A 16557-nucleotide genomic window follows, 5' to 3' on the forward strand; every position below is an offset into this window, starting at 1 on the left:
TAAACCAGTCCAAAGTTGAACCGATCAAAAAATAAACCAGTCCATCTTTTGGACAATTACTAATTCAAACCATTACAACCAGTCCTAGGCTCCAAAAAATGAAAAACCAAATATTCTTTGTAGCCCAATCAAATGTCAGGCTTCCAATAATGGTTTTGTTTCAATTTTCTCATGTTTTTAGAATTCCCTTCGTTCCCTTTTTATAATGCTCCAGCTTTACTTTTTTTTTTGTAGCACAAGCGATGTGGGACAAATATAAACTCCATTCCTTTGCTTTTTTTTTACTCTAATAACTAATAATATCTAAGTAATAAAACATTACACAATGGCTACAAACTATAAGTGCTATTACTTACTTTTGGCTGATTTGTTTTTTCAAGAACCAGTACACTACAACTAGTTCTTCAACCTTTATCATGAGGCCACCTAGTTCCTTGGTATCGGATCCTTATGGTTTAGGGATAGTGAATTAAAACGTCTGAGATACAATCAAACGTCTTTAGATGAACTTTCATTGTACAAAGATTATGATTACGCTTCTAAAATAACCGACAGACAATTTTCACAATTGGATGTTTTAAAATGGTGGGAAGATAGAGAACGGTTAGGTCAATATAAAGTCCTAGCCTCAATGGCTAGGGATGTACTAACGATCCAAGCTAGTAGCGTAGCTTCAGAATGTTGTTTTTCTCTTAGTGGCATGATATTAAGTGTTCGAATGTGTATGCTAACTGATGAATCAATGCAAATGTCGATGATGCTAAAGGACTACTATGATTCAATGGAGAGATCACAAAATAGCGCAGATCTTGAAGAAGGGTTAACCCATATGGAAACCAAGATTTGGGTAGATGAAATGGAAAAAAGAGGCGTGGAAGCGTCATCATACACTAACATTGATGTTGATAAAGATATTGCTGAAACTCAAGAAGCACGAAATGCAAATTTTATAAGTGCGTCATCCAACATCACTCATGGCCAAGATTATTCCAACCCCGACCAAGAAGTTTCGTATTCCGACGACAACTACAACTTTTGGAATTTCCCTCCGGGTATGACATTTTGATGATATATTTATGTTTCTGAAGTTATCACTAATGTTATGGACTTATTTATATTTCCTAAGTCTTTTACGCAATGTTATGAACCCAATTTCTCTATGTTTTCTATGTAATATTATGAACTTAATTTAATGATATGTTGAAGTTATATGTCTATTTATGAAGTTATGAAATGTTGAAATTATTATATATGTATTTGGTGGATGATGATTTATAATGTTCTGAAATATATCATAATGTTATGAAATGTATCATAAGACAATCGAAGTGAAATAAAAAACTGGAAAACCGAAACCGGAAAAAACCCGAAACCGAACCCGAAAAAATCCGAAACCGAACAAAAAAAAGACCGGTATCAGACTACTTTATAGCGAAACCGATCCAGAAATAGACCGGTCCGAAAAAAGACCGAACCAAAAAAGGATGGGACTGTAAAAGGACTGATCGAGTACCAATCGGGACCGGTCCAAAAAAAAGACCGATCCAAAAAAAGGATCAACTTATGACCGGTTCAGGTTCGATTTTTGTGCACCTCTACCCACCGTTGGATTGGAACACTTTGGATTTGGGCTCTGATTATATGGGATCAGCCTACTTTCTCTTAATAAACGTAGTTGGGCTTGAACCCACATCTAGTAGATCCAATTTTAACCCAATACTTTCCGTTCACACACTATCACCCTAATAATCAACATTAAACGTATATCCAGTTAAAAAACAAGTGTTGCACATTTCTAGTGTCATTATCAAGCATTACTACTTTAAATATTCTTGTGAAATCTATATTGGAAACTATTTGTTTGCTATAAGAACCTCATCTAATCACTTTATTCATGGAATATAGTCCATCATTTTCCTAAACAACAGATACATATAATATAAAGATGTCAAATAAAAGTTAACAAATTGGAAGAGGAGAACCATTCCAGCCTTCAAGACACTCCAACAACGGATCAATCACTAGCCCTTTGCATACCGCTGTAAACACCTTATCAAACTCCTCCCCTGGTGAAGTAACATTCTCCCCTGTCAAATATCCTGTTCCCAATTCTTCTCTCACAAACCTGTATAATGGGTAAGACCTGCAAGCCTCGATCCTGTTAGGGATTGCTAAGCTTCCATTCTCGTATGCGCTTCTTACACTCTCCACCTCCTTCGGCAAAAGGGCTTCTAATTCCTCCTCGAAAACCCCAATCTTTTGGAAGATTGAAGTCCCTTCATCTTTCTCCTTCTCGCCATTGTTTAAAGCGTGGTCAACCAGAACTTGTCGGAGCTTCTGCATCAATGGGTAGGTGGCACTGCAAGCGTCGTCTATGTATGCAAACACGTATTCTCTATCAACGGCTCTTAGCAAGTCCTTTTCGCAGAATCTTGAAGGATGGAGATCACCATTGACACCCATGGTTAAGACTTTCTTGGCTACGTGGCTCACAGTGTTCTTCACGGTGGCTTTAAGGTTCTCCTCCAAATGGCGTAAATCTATGGCTTGGCATAGAGCCACCAGGTATGTAGATGACATGAGTTTTAAGATGTCAACAGCTTCAGAAGTTTTCCGGGAAGAGATTAACCCTAGAGAGTTTACGTCTTGGTTGTGTTGTTCAGCGCTTTGGACATGGTTAGTGACAGGGTTAGCAAGAAACTGGAGCTCCGAGCAATACGAAGCCATTGCAATTTCTGCACCTTTGAACCCGTAATCCAAACTTGGATTCCGGCCACCGGAGAGATTTGAGGGTAATCCGTTGTTGTAGAAGTCATTTACGAGCTCTGAGAATTGGGCAAACATGAGTTTCCCTATCGCAGCAATTGCCAAACGAGTGTTGTCCATGGAAACTCCGATTGGGGTTCCTTGGAAGTTACCACCGTGTAAGGCCTTGTTCCGGGAAACGTCGATCAGAGGATTGTCGTTGACGGAGTTGATTTCTCTTTCGATCATTTTTGTTGATGATCGGATGACTTCGATTTGTGGGCCTAGCCATTGAGGCGATGTTCTCAGAGCATAGCGATCTTGTTTAGGTTTCTGCAAAGGGTCCATTTCATGGACCTTCTGTGCAGCTTTAACATAATCAGATCCATCTAAAATGTATTCCATTATCGCTGCAGCTTCAATTTGGCCTGGGTGATGCTTCAATTTATGTGTCAAGTGGTCTGTGAACTCCGGCTTCCCTTGCATAACCTCTGCGAAAATGGCAGACATAACTTCTGACAACAAAGAAAGAACGTTGGCTTCAAAGAGAACCATGGAGGCCATGCCAGATCCCACGGCGGTGCCATTCACAAGTGCTAGACCTTCTTTCGGCTGAAGCTCAAAGAACCCACCATCCACACCAGCTAGACTGAAGGCCTTTTCGGCGTTTAAGATTTCTCCGTTGGGGCCAACAGCCTTGGAGTTGGGGCGGCCGGTGAGAAGTCCGGCGATGTAAGACAAGGGGACAAGATCGCCGGAGGCGGTGATGGTGCCTCGGAGGGGTAAGCATGGGGTGACGTTGGTGTTGAGGAATTTGGTTATGGCTTCCAGGATCTCGAAACGGATGCCGGAGTAACCCTGGAGGAGGGTGTTGATTCTTACGAGCATGGCGGCTCTTGTTGCCGAATGTGGAAGTGTGTGGCATGATTCCGTGGCGTTTCCAAAGATTCCGGCGTTCAAGAATCTGCCAAAAGAACATTACAAAACCTTTTTAGTTTTTTTTTTTAAAATAAATTAATTAAAATGTTAGAAATATTACAAACAACATAAGTGAATTTTGTCGTACTATTTTAAGAAATAAATAGGAGGGCCCTCATTAATGATATCATGTGAATATAGTTCCAAGATCAGATCTACTCATCCTTTGTGGTGGTAGGTGGCAAAAAACTAACTCCTCTCAGACTTGATACGTAAATAATATTTTTTCTTTCCTTTTTTACGTCGATATTATTTTTTGTTTTATATAATTTAAAGATACACGTCTTAAAAGTATTAACTTACTATTATTAAGAATTATTCAAGATAATTTCAGCAATTTGAAGTTGCATTTATCTTCTACAATTATGGAAAATTATTATTTATAAAAAGAAAGAAAAACAAGTACTATTTGAATTTCTTGTGTTAATAAACACTTGAACATTTATTTATCTTTACAAGTTGAGTATAATAACATGTTTTAAGTTAGAAATCTTGTTTTTAGATCATAATTGATTAACGACTAAGATCTAATCGAAACAAATTTGGCAAAAATGAAAAGAAAACTCTTTGGGTTATATTGTTCATATATAAACATGAATGTAATCAAATTACCTGATGAGCTCCTTTTGAAGAGCACCACCTTCCTTCGTTCTCCGGTGAGACGTGGCTCCAAAACCGGTGGTGACACCGTAGCTATCGGTACCTTTATTCATACTCTCCATAACCCAATCACTACTCGCCTTCACCCCAGCCCTCGCCGCCTCCGACAGCTCCACCTTCACCGCCGCGTTATCACTGGCGGCGATCCCCGCAACCTGCGACACCGTCAGCGTCTCCCCACCCAGTCTCACCACCGGATTCCTAAACTCCGCCACCATCCGTTTCACTTCATCAAGGTGGCTCCCCTTCATCGCCTCCGCCGCCACCCCCCAATTCAACGGATCACCACCATTCACAGTACATAACCCGGAAGCCGCACCGTTTCCTTGTCCATTCTCGAGGGTTAAACTCCCCATTTTCAAGAATCCGACAAATCCCAAAATTTTCTCACAAAAAGCTTTGTCTTTTGTAGATGGAGATGGGATCGGAGGGATGGATTATGAGGGTGGGGGTATGTCGCTTAAATAGAGTAGATTTAGGGAGGTCAATGTTTTCGTTTTTTAATTATATTTGCTGTGTATTTTTGGTAGGTAAGGCATTTGCATGTTCCATTACCTCGAACAAAATGGAAATACTTAGATTAATTGACCCAAGTACAACTCTCGAGGCACATAGTATTAATCATTACAAGAAGATCGGTTCTGAAATCTGAATATAGCAATTAACAATTCTGGAAAATGGAAAACGACGTAACTTTTTTGTATGGTGGTGGACTTGCGACTTGTGGTAGGAATTAGGAAGGTGTGGTGGCTGTGACCGATGTGAGAGTTGGTTTGACTAAAAATATAGGCCGTCGATCTTGATCTCATACGACGGTTTGGATGAACGTGTGAAACCACTCTACTTTTTATACCAATATATACATACTTATATAATGCGTTTTAGTTACTTTTATGTTTGTAACGTGTTGGACTTATAAAGTCAAAAGAATCATTTTGAAAACGTGATTTTGGTAATGTATCCTACACGAAAATGATTGAATATGTACTCGTTTGTAGAGTGAAATCAAATAATGCATGAAGTAGAAAAAGACAAGATTACCACCTTCTTTTTTCAGGGTTTTTGTATAGTAGTACCATCAAATATTGTTAGTATCATGGTATATATAAAATATTAGATATATGATAATATTAATATCAAACTCGGTTCTACAAACTCACGTGCCTTCATTTATTCATCTGATGATGATTAAAGATTTAATAAAAAAAACATAATGTTGGATTAAATATGAAAATGACTGGTGATAATAGTGGGAATGAGAGCACGGATAAGTGTATTCCCTTATGGTTCGGTGACTATTCGTTATCACAAACATGGTGCAGTGTGTTCAACTTTTACAATGTTGAAAGTGAGACAGGTGTCAACTGATATATATATATATATATATATATATATATATATATATATATATATATATATATATATATATATATATATATATATATATATATATATATATATATATATATATATATATATACTAGGAAGGTTCTCGGCCCGTGCTAAGCACGGCCCAAGACCATGATTAAAGCATAGTCTACAAAAGTTATGCATGATTCCAATGTTATATTTACCCACTGTGAAGGATGAGTTCATATCAGAGATTCAAAAAATGGTTCATACCATTTGTTTTTATTGAGTAGAAGAAGAGCCTTGAAGCTCATCAAAATTGAAAGTCTACGAGCATTCAACTTCTTGTTGATCATGATCATGAAAAAATAGTCAACCACCCAAAAGGTAATCAGATAATATGCTAGAAAGCAAAATTAATGCATATCAATCTATATGATTGATAAGATATCCACAACATAAGATTCATAGAAAATAAGTAATTATTCTAGAAACTAAAACCATATAATAACACCATAACATAAATATTGTATCACCAAATTATAACTTTCCCATGGAACCTCACCTTGTCGGGATGTCCTGCTTCAATCTCTTCAACAATATGTTCTTCATATGATCACTAAGAATAGTTTGCAAGCTTACTATGAGGTAGCGGGACCCCTCTCCTTTATTAACCTCTTCGGTATATGATATAGCAATTTGGACAATTACCCATCAAATCTTGTACCATTAAAAAACTCATGAATTTGATATTGCCATGTTTCACATTTTCCATATTAAACCCACTGTGCAAAAAAAGTATAGCATCATGTGACCATGTTTTGGTTCATATCATAGTGACACTATAGAGACACATGCCATCAACTAATGAAATAGTCGCGCTAAAGACCAACGTCGCCGCTATTGATGTCGCCGCTAAAGGCTGAATGATACGGATCCGCTCTTTGACGTTCTGGTAGATACGAACCGCCCGATCGTTGTTATAATCCAACGGCTAGGGTGCTCATGGAAGGGATAAAGGAAATACCGGCGACTTTTGTAGCCGCTGAAGACCTAAAATAGCCACCGCTAAAGATCGAAAAATGGCGCGGTAATAATTCCCTCTTGATAGTCGCCGCTATTGAGAATTATCGCCGCTAAAGCCTAAAGTGTCGTCGGTAAAGGCGTCGCCGCTAAAGGTCGACGCACTTAACCCCAGAAATGTCGATCTTCTCCCATTTTCTCTTCTGTTTCACTGCAAATCCCGTTTCTTTCTCTTGCCTGCGTCGCTTCCTTCGTCACCTTCGTCACATACGTATGTATATTTGATATTTATATGTGATTATATGTAAATTTGGTGTGTATAAGTCAATGTATGTGTGTTTGATGTATATGTGGTATATGAGTATTTGGTAGAAGAAAACTCATAAAGTGGCAAATGCTTTTATTTGTAACATTGTACTTTTATAGCATCTTACTATTATATATATATATATATATATATATATATATATATATATATATATATATATATATAATAGTAACATGATATAAAAATACAATGTTACTATTTCTAGGCTTTTGTTTGTGTATACCATGGATGTTGTTATGGGCCGTGGACACGGGGGTGATGGAGCTGAGGACCCACCTCTCCCAGTTGGTAGAGGTGCTGGTCATCACGAGCAGGACCGTAAGTCTTATTATGAATTTTTATTTACTATTTTTATTCAGTTATTATAAATTAAATACCGTTTCTAATAATTTTTAATTATATTTGTAGTTGAGCAACGTGCACGTAGGAAAGTCCGAGGCAAAGCCAAAAATATAAAGCTTGAAAAAGCGCTCTTACGGAACCAGGGCAAACCGATTAGCATGGAATATGATAGGGATATAACATTTGATCCCGTAGGAGAGCCAAAAGACATGTTTTCACGAGAAGTTGGAAAAACAATGTGGCAGATGGTCCCTTTTGATAAATGGACTTGGAAAAAAGTTTCCCCTGCAATAAAGGACAACATATTACAACATTTAGGGGTAATTATTTATTTAAAAATATTTTATATGGTTAACTATGATTGGTTTTTACTTGGTTAACTTTTTTTTGTAGACAAAGTTTGATTTGAATCAGATGTACCAGGATGTACAAGCTAATATGTTGACAGAGAGTTTTCAAGCAGCTTTGTTAAAAGGTTATCGAGAACGTAAAGCTGACGCAAAAGAATATTTTATGTTAGTCGGAGGGTATGAAGATATCCCGAGAGCATTACCTAACCCTCCAGAGGGTATGGAGGTTGATAACTGGAAGAAAGCAGTTGAGTATTTCCAAACAGACGAACACATAATTGCTTCAGACAGGAACAAAAAAGTCCGTGAAATGTAAACAAACGTGAATCGTGGGGGGTCGAGCTCGTATAGCAGTACTTGCTATAAGAAGGTAACGTACGATACATATAATTATTTATTTAAAATATAATCTAATTGTTACTCACTTTTGGGAATTACAGAATCGGTTAGTCGAAGAGCTCTTAGAACAAACCCAAGGTGAAAGTGAGTTAACACCCGCTCAAGAAAGAGTCGCTTTTGAGAAAGTACTAGGAGAGCGACGTGGCCATATCAGAGGCATCGGCCGTAAACCTTCTACTCTCCCGCCGATTTCACAACCGTCACAACCACCACCGCAATCAACACAACCATCACAGGTAAAGCAAGATTATTTAAAAATAGCCATAAAATGCATGTTGATTTGGTCATTTTGGTTTTGTGGTGATTATTTGTTAAAAGCTTTGGTAATTGAGTTTTTGTCCCAACTGCAAGAAATAACAATGTACTTTGGTTATTTGGCTTAGTTTAAAAATAGAAATGTAGTTTGGCATCATAAAATGTATGTTGATTTGGTCATTTTGGTTTTGTGGTGAGTATTTGCTAAAAGCTTTGGTATTTGACTTTTTGCCCCATGTGCAAGAAATAACAATGTACTTTGGTTTTTTGTCTTAGTTTAAAAATAGCAATGTACTTTGGCGTCATAAAATGCATGTGGATTTGGTAATTGTGTTTTCGTCCCAAGTGCAATAAATAACAATGTACTTTTGGTATATCTTGTATTTAAGTGCAAGAAATAGTATGGTACTTTGGTAGTTTTTGTTTATGTTTGATAATTTAACTTATAATTTATATATGTTGTTATTTATTATGTAGTTGGAAAATCTTCGGGCATTGCTCAACGACCCAGCATGTAGGGAGGAGCTTTATTCGTTTTTTCAATCACAGAATAATCAAGGAGGAAATGATGGGAACGAAGATGATGATATGTAGGGAGGAGCTTTATTTGTATTTTATTCTTGTTGTCACACTTTGCTACTTGTTAGAATTGTAAAACTTACTTTGCTACTTGTTAGAATTGTCAAATTTTTGGTTGTTTTATTTTGGTATTAAATTAATTATAACAGTATTTGGTATTTAATTTGATGTTGTTATGTAATTTTTAGTATAGAATTAATTATAACAGTATTTGGAATTAATTATACCCAAAATCGCTAATATAAAAAAAATGAAAAACGTTATTACCGGCGACAATCTCTTTAGCGGCGACAGAAAGTATTACCGGCGACATTTTTCTTTAGCGGCGACAATCTAATCAATAGCGACGAAGCAGTAGCAACGACTCTTTACCGGCGACGTGTCGCCGCTATTAGCTTTAGCGGCGACATCTCGACCCTTTACCGGCGACTTTTGTCGTCGCTAATTGCTCATTTCCTTGTAGTGTGAGCGAACAATATATTGACTTTTAAATTCACCAAAATAAATAGGACAATAAGCAATGTTTCATCCATACGCCGCATATGAGCCCCATAATTTCCCTGCAAGTAACACAAACAAAAGCTCAATAAAATAATATAAAACAATTAATTTATTCATTTTTAATCATACTTTCCTCTTGTTATCAGCATAAGAAATGTACTTTTTTAACCTATAATAGCAACATATTTCTATTTTTTACACGTAACAACAATCTAATTTCCTTTTTAAACAATGAAATATTTTGTCATCAGTAAAGACATATATGTTGCTATTACGGGTAAGGACTGTAAGTATACAGCTATTAGATGTGTAGAAATGTAAGCATGTTCTAATTATGGGTTACATATTTCTATTTTCATGTTTCTATTATACCTAAAGAAACATAAACACATTCATTCATAATCAAATAAAAATGAAATGGATCAATCATGGTCTCATGGAGTATCTTAGTGAGTTGTACACACATGCAATCAACTATACTCCTACAAAGACAAATGACAATAACATTGTTAATTTGATAAGACTGCAGACTCTTTGACATGTATTGGGTATAAAGGTATATCATATTCAAGAACCATAACTCCCAAATTTTCAAAGATTGAGGTCCCCTGCATGCCAAGAGCACAAGAAACAGTAATAAAGCAAGTCTAAAATAGTAAACATCTTCTATACCTATGATTTCCACATATTGTTCTTAACCTAAACATTTCTATTTATGGTTGGTTCATATCAAGCTATGATTTGTTTACATTTGCATTTATATGAGCTTTATTTTCATTTTATCTTCGAATCTGATGCTCCTGATGCTATTTAGCAGATGTGCTACCTGAGTTATAACAATATTATATGTTTTTTGAGTATCATGATAGGGCATCTGCTTCTTTACCTAATGATATCATGTCCTATTATTTGGATGATGAATCGTTGATAAGATTAGAAGAATGATTAAACTACAAGTCTAAACTTACCATTTTGTGACCTTAAGCGTGATTACAGTGAAGTGCATTATAGAACACCTAAAATTAGGAATAAGGTGACCCATGATACATCAAATAAGAATAAGAACTGCATATTGGTTGCTTGTTCCCTAATGAGAGCTTTCAGAAGGTCATCCAATTCTTTGTTGTTTGAACGACACAACATTAAGCAAAGTTACAGTCATCTCATCTCTTAGGCATTTAGTCAAACACTTATTAGGCAATAAGAAAAAGTTCAATTATCTAATATATTAGGCATTTCATCTAAGGCAATGATCAGTTAAACAACATTAAACAATTGATATGTAGATCGTACCTGAAGCAAACTCGTTTTGAACACGATAGTGATTTTGTGGAATCGAGCAATCACTAAAGGAAGGAATGAGAAGAAAATCGAGAAACAATCAGGGAGGCGAGGTGGAGCATTTAGGTCAAGAACATCAGGACATTTATGAATGAAACCCAATTTGATTTCACAATCCAAAATCTATACCCTTAACTTTGCATCCTCGATATACACAGGAAATCAATGAAATTGTGGTTACACAGAATCAATTCAATGTTTAATTAGTGAATCTGTAAAAGTAATCAAAGAATAGTAAGAGCGTATGGAGAAGAATCTCAATTATGCTGTTGGAAAAAAAATAGATTGATATAATGGACACCGATCAGGGTCTGGTTGCCTTTGTAGAGATTTATATTAAGGACATCGTCAAGATAGAGACCAAGAATAGCATTAATTAATTCAGCCCCCTTGTTTCCAGGTTTCTTCTTATTGGTATCCGTAAAAACCTTGAAGAGGACCAACATAGAATCAATTGCTGAGGGAAAGGCCAGTAAGAGACAAACTCATATATATTCCTACAAAATGAGTCTTAAATCTATCACATATCTAGAGCTCAGAAAACAAAGTTATGTATTGAAGATTGGGAATGTCATCAAGGCTCGCCCAAATTAGCCAGTGGAGTTGGTTGTTATTGGCGCTCAATTGATTCCATCTTTTTTTCTTTATGCAATTACAAAATAACATGCAAAAAACAAGAAATTATTCAAAATGGAACATGAAAATCGACTTACAGAGAAGGAGAAATGTTGCATACATGTGTCAATTGTGAAATAGTGGTGTAGTGATTGTTTAATTAGAATTGAAAAGAATGTATTTCGCTAAAAAATATATGGAAATTAGAACCTAGAACAACAATTTACCGTGAACTCAAATCGAGTTTGCAAGACTGAAGAAAAATTAGAACCTGGAAGAACAATGTTAAATTCCGAAACTGAAACATCTGAACTTAAATCGAGTTTGCAAGATTGGAGAAAAAGGAACAAATTCGAATAGATTTCAATGGGACAAGAAAATCGATCCAATGGATTAACGACAACTGGTGAATAAACTTGAAATCAAATTAGGGTTCGTGTAGATAACATACCAGCGGGAAGACGATGAAGGCAGTGGGAACGGTTTTGTCATTTTCTTTGATTCCGCATGCAAAACATATGCGGTTAAGAAAATGGAGAATTTCTTGTTGGTCGCATAATCAGGGTTTTCCGTTTTGTGGAAGATATGTTACGATTTTTGTTTGGAGAGGAACCGGTACGTGTGATTGGAGAGATGGAGAATGGATCGGTATCTCGAATTGCAAAAGGAAGGTGTTCAACGGATGCAACGATCAGATTTAATCGACAATTTGTATGCTGCGTCGTTCGGGGAGCGGGCTACGTGGCGGTATTGGAATCCTCTGAACAAACAATGTGCTGTAGACGGAAGCAGAGAAGAAGAGGAAAAGGGTTTATATAGAAGGTGAGGCATTGAAGGAGAAACGACGATAAGAAGGATTGAATCGACGTAGTGGTACGTTGCATCGTTTTGAGGGTGGGTTACGTGGAGGTATTAGAACAGTGCGAATTGATTCTAGGCGGCACCAGAAAATTAGGGTGTTTATATATATATATATATATATATATATATATATATATATATATATATATATATATATATATATATATATATATATATATATATATATATATATATATATAGTTAGGTTCACATATAACCTATAAATATCCTCCCTAATAAATAAAGATCTTTTTGTCACATGTCACATTCTCATTTATTTTGCCACATGTAATTTTGTGGTTTTTTTTAATTAATTTTTATTCCACATGTCATTTTATGGTTTTTTCATTTTATTAAATTCCAAATAATATTTAAATGTAATAATAAATGCATATCAATTTCATTAATGAACTTTCCTTCTAATTTCAAAATTACTAAATTAAAGATTCATTAGTTTTCTTTATTTATTTATCTAAATTATTTGTTTAAATTTAAATGAGAAAAAAAAACACTTTAATTTTTATAATTCAATATTTTCTCACTTTTCTTATAAATTCAAAAACTTCTCAAATGTTTTGAATTTTGTATTTAGTTTTTCTTTTAAATAAACTCATGTAATACATGGGTCTCACACCTAGTTGTGTGAATATATGCCACGTTCTCAACCAATCAATTAATTTTAAATGATAATCATATAATTATGGTAATTGAGATTAACAAGGAATTTGATTTCAAAAGCACTCACTATATGATCAACCTAATTTTGAGAGTTTTTTTTATAAATAAAATAGGATTCACACATAAGAAGGAAAGGATGAAGAACGCCTTCTTCTGCCTTCAACTTGCCGTCTCTAGAGTTGCACAACACCATCGTCGAACCACCGATGGTATCATCATCATCTCAACCTTTCATCTTCCATCTACACCACCTGAAGATCATCGTCGAACCACCATGGTATCATCATCATCTCAACCTTTCATCTTCCATCTACACCACCTGCAAATCGGGAAAAAATATAAAAGGGGTGTTGGTCCTTGTTTGCGACAGAGGGAGAAAGACGCAATGAAGGAGATAAAAAGAAAGGGGGTGGGTTCCTCTTCTAGGTTTTGTTTATCATCTTATCTCTCTCTCTCTTTAAGACATTTTTTTGCTTCTCTTCCTCTTTCTATGTCGATGTTATCGTAAATTCTTTTTAAAACATTCTCAACTTGATTCTAAATCTAGCTATGTTATGTTTTCATCGTGTGAAGATTTTTTTATTACAACCCATATGATTTTTTAGAATCAAACCTTAATAGATGAATCAGATATTTATTAGAGAATAAAAGGTATAAAACAATTTACACAACCTTGATTGAAGGTTAGGATCGAGTACAAACCTGTGTGGAGTATCTACATAACGACTTAGGTATTGATAAATCTAATAGTTTAGATAAGAATTTTTTATATATTTTGGTTTCATCATGATTACGCTTATTTAATATATTTTATATGAGGAGAAATTGATGCAAACTATTCTCAATTATGAAGTTCCCTTGCATAAATATGTGGCCATGATGGAACTTGAGGTATCATTCAATTTTTATTTACTTTTTCCCTTTTCCCTTGATTCTATATAAACATGTAAGTTCCGATTTCATCATTTTTTATATTTTTTATGTAAAAATCCCACATGTTTTGTATAATCAAAACTTTGGTTTTTGTTAGTTATCTCATTACACAATTGGCTTTACCAAATCGACTATTTCACTTGTTTTTTTTAGGTGAGAGACGAATAAAGCATTTGGAATTTAAGAATTTTCATTTTTTTGTTTAAATTTACTCTTTTTATTATTCATATTTTTTTTGCGGGTCATGAATAGGGGATACAAGTTTGTTATTCCCACATCAGTCATTCCCACATAATGTTATTATCAAAGAATACAATTTTATGGCATTTATTCTCATAGAATGTTTATGATCAAGAGCCTAAAGTCCGAAGAGATAAATGGTGCATGAAGGGTATCATGATAATCAAGGAAGTGAAGGTTGGATAATGGGTTTTCAAGCAAGGGAACCAGATAATCTTCTCACCTTGTTCCACTTATTGAACAATGAAGAACTTCACACCATCTGGTTTCTTATCCACCTTCTAGGAAGTAACAAAGACCTATAGTCACCTTCATTGTTGTAGTTAACTCCTCATACTGTACAAACATCAGGCCATAAGTTTATGTAATTGTACTTTATTTTCATTCTAATGAGAATGTTAGATGCGTAGTTGTAAATTGTCTTAATCCTTATGATAATGTTAGCTTTTTATATTTGAATTTTAGGTTATGCTTTTATTTCCCGTCTTATTCTTCGACAAAGTTATTTTATTATTTCAACAATGTTGAATTATTCTTCAAGAATATTATTTTATTATTTCAACAACATTGGATTATTCTTCAAGAATGTTGGCTATGCGCTTGGATTTAATGCCTATTCTTAGAGAATTTTAAACTATTATTCAAGAATGTTAACCCATTCTTCAAGAATGCCAGTTATGACCATGTAGTTAATGTCTTATTCTATAAGAATGTCTTACGAGAATGTCATTCGTAATCATTCTTATCATCAAGCATTATGATTTAACTAAAAAAATTGACTCTTAACTATTTTCATGATATATAAGTAGCTTTATTTTTAAAAAAATTGATTCTTAACGTTGTATCAACCATGCAAATCGTTAAAAGATTGTAATTCGTAAGCATAACAATGGCATAAAATAAGTCACAACAATTAACTCTGAACTGTTCCCATGATGAAGAAAAAAAAATCTAATTTTATATATAGTTAAAAAAGAAAACTTAATTCTTAAAGAATGAAATATGTTAATAAATTTAAATTGATACCCAATGAAAATCTCACATTCCATATATATTTTTACCATTCTTACAATTTTGCCGTTACAATTAATTAAATGCAATTATAGAGTAAATGCAAGTACATGTTAACAATGTGTACCCTCATATCTTAACCCTTTAATCTTTTAAATATAATGGACAAGAATTCGTCATACATTCACACAATATTTATAGTTCACATTTGATCCTAACCCTATATATATATATATATATATATATATATATATATATATATATATATATGATGTACCATCGGGTTCGTCTTCCATCTTTCACCATTGGATTAGTTTTACCCGAGCAAATAGATTGACCTGAAGATACAAACAAACCGTAAGCTAGTCGGTCGGGATGAGATCCTGGATAACGCTCCGATGGTTAAGTTAGCGAAAGGCTATATTATCGATCGATTATAGGGGTGGAAAGTTAAACAAGTGAGATAAGTATGACTTCTGTGTATGTACCTTTTTGACGAGTCGGATTACCTATTTATAGCGAAGGAGGAAAAGGTAACGAGTTCTTCCCGTATCGACCCTGTCATGCCATCTTATCGCATTTATGGCATTATGCTCGAAGGTACGACTAGTTGTACTTTGTATGCTGTTACACAACTGTCATATGGTTGTGCCAGGATCCGTCAGCCACACATCCTCGTACAGACTGTATTCTCATGGTTTCGATGTACTATTGCTACTGTTTCGACGTCACTTTGTACTTTCTCGTTGGTCTTTCTTTTCCTTTCGAGTCTTCGTGCCAGTTCAGTATATAGGTGGGCAACTTCGAGACATATTGGGCAGGTGACTTCAAGTGATCTTGCAACATGCTGGTTCGGTATATTTGGGAAGGATATAGGTATTTCCGGACTATATCCTATTAAGCCCCCTAGTTTGTATCTCTATGTAATCGTTGAAGTAGGGATGCAAACTTTGGAAGGAACGACATTATAGCCGTGTCAATCGGATAAGGGCGAAAAACTCATGAATTAACTTCGACGTGATGTGTTGACGGTTATGCTAGTCCTCATGATGATCCCTATAACCGTCTTTTCGGCTACTTTTTCTTTAATATGGGTACAGTACCCACCAACCATATTGTCTACCCGTTAATCCTCATATGCTCTAGACTTACTATAAATATTTGGTATTGAATCATTCGTTTCACCATTCACCATCTCAGTTAGACTCATTCTCCTTTTTTTGCCAACCTTTTCTCTCATCTCCTTTTTCCTTTCTGAATATGACGAGCACTGGGATTTATCACATTGGGACGGAAAAATCCAAGTTAACTGGTTGGACTATGGGTATGCTCGTTCGGAAGTATGAAATTGACTCCAAATTTCATCTC

The 16557-nt window shown here is 35.1% G+C and overlaps 1 protein-coding gene across 1 annotated transcript; it reads right to left on the bottom strand.

The window, feature by feature from the left end:
* Positions 1-1818: 1818 nt before the first annotated feature.
* Positions 1819-5212, bottom strand: LOC145161023 (phenylalanine ammonia-lyase-like). Its single transcript, XM_079080448.1, has 2 exons — positions 4336-5212; positions 1819-3709 (listed from the first exon to the last, which is right to left on the bottom strand). The coding sequence occupies exons 1-2, from the start codon at positions 4737-4739 to the stop codon at positions 1960-1962; spliced, it is 2154 nt and encodes a 717-aa protein (XP_078936574.1). The 5' UTR covers positions 4740-5212; the 3' UTR covers positions 1819-1959.
* Positions 5213-16557: the final 11345 nt, after the last annotated feature.

This window comes from Lactuca virosa, chromosome 2 (assembly GCF_052849685.1).
Source record: "Lactuca virosa cultivar CGN04683 chromosome 2, Lactuca_virosa_CGN04683_v6, whole genome shotgun sequence".
Lineage (NCBI taxonomy): Eukaryota > Viridiplantae > Streptophyta > Magnoliopsida > Asterales > Asteraceae > Lactuca > Lactuca virosa.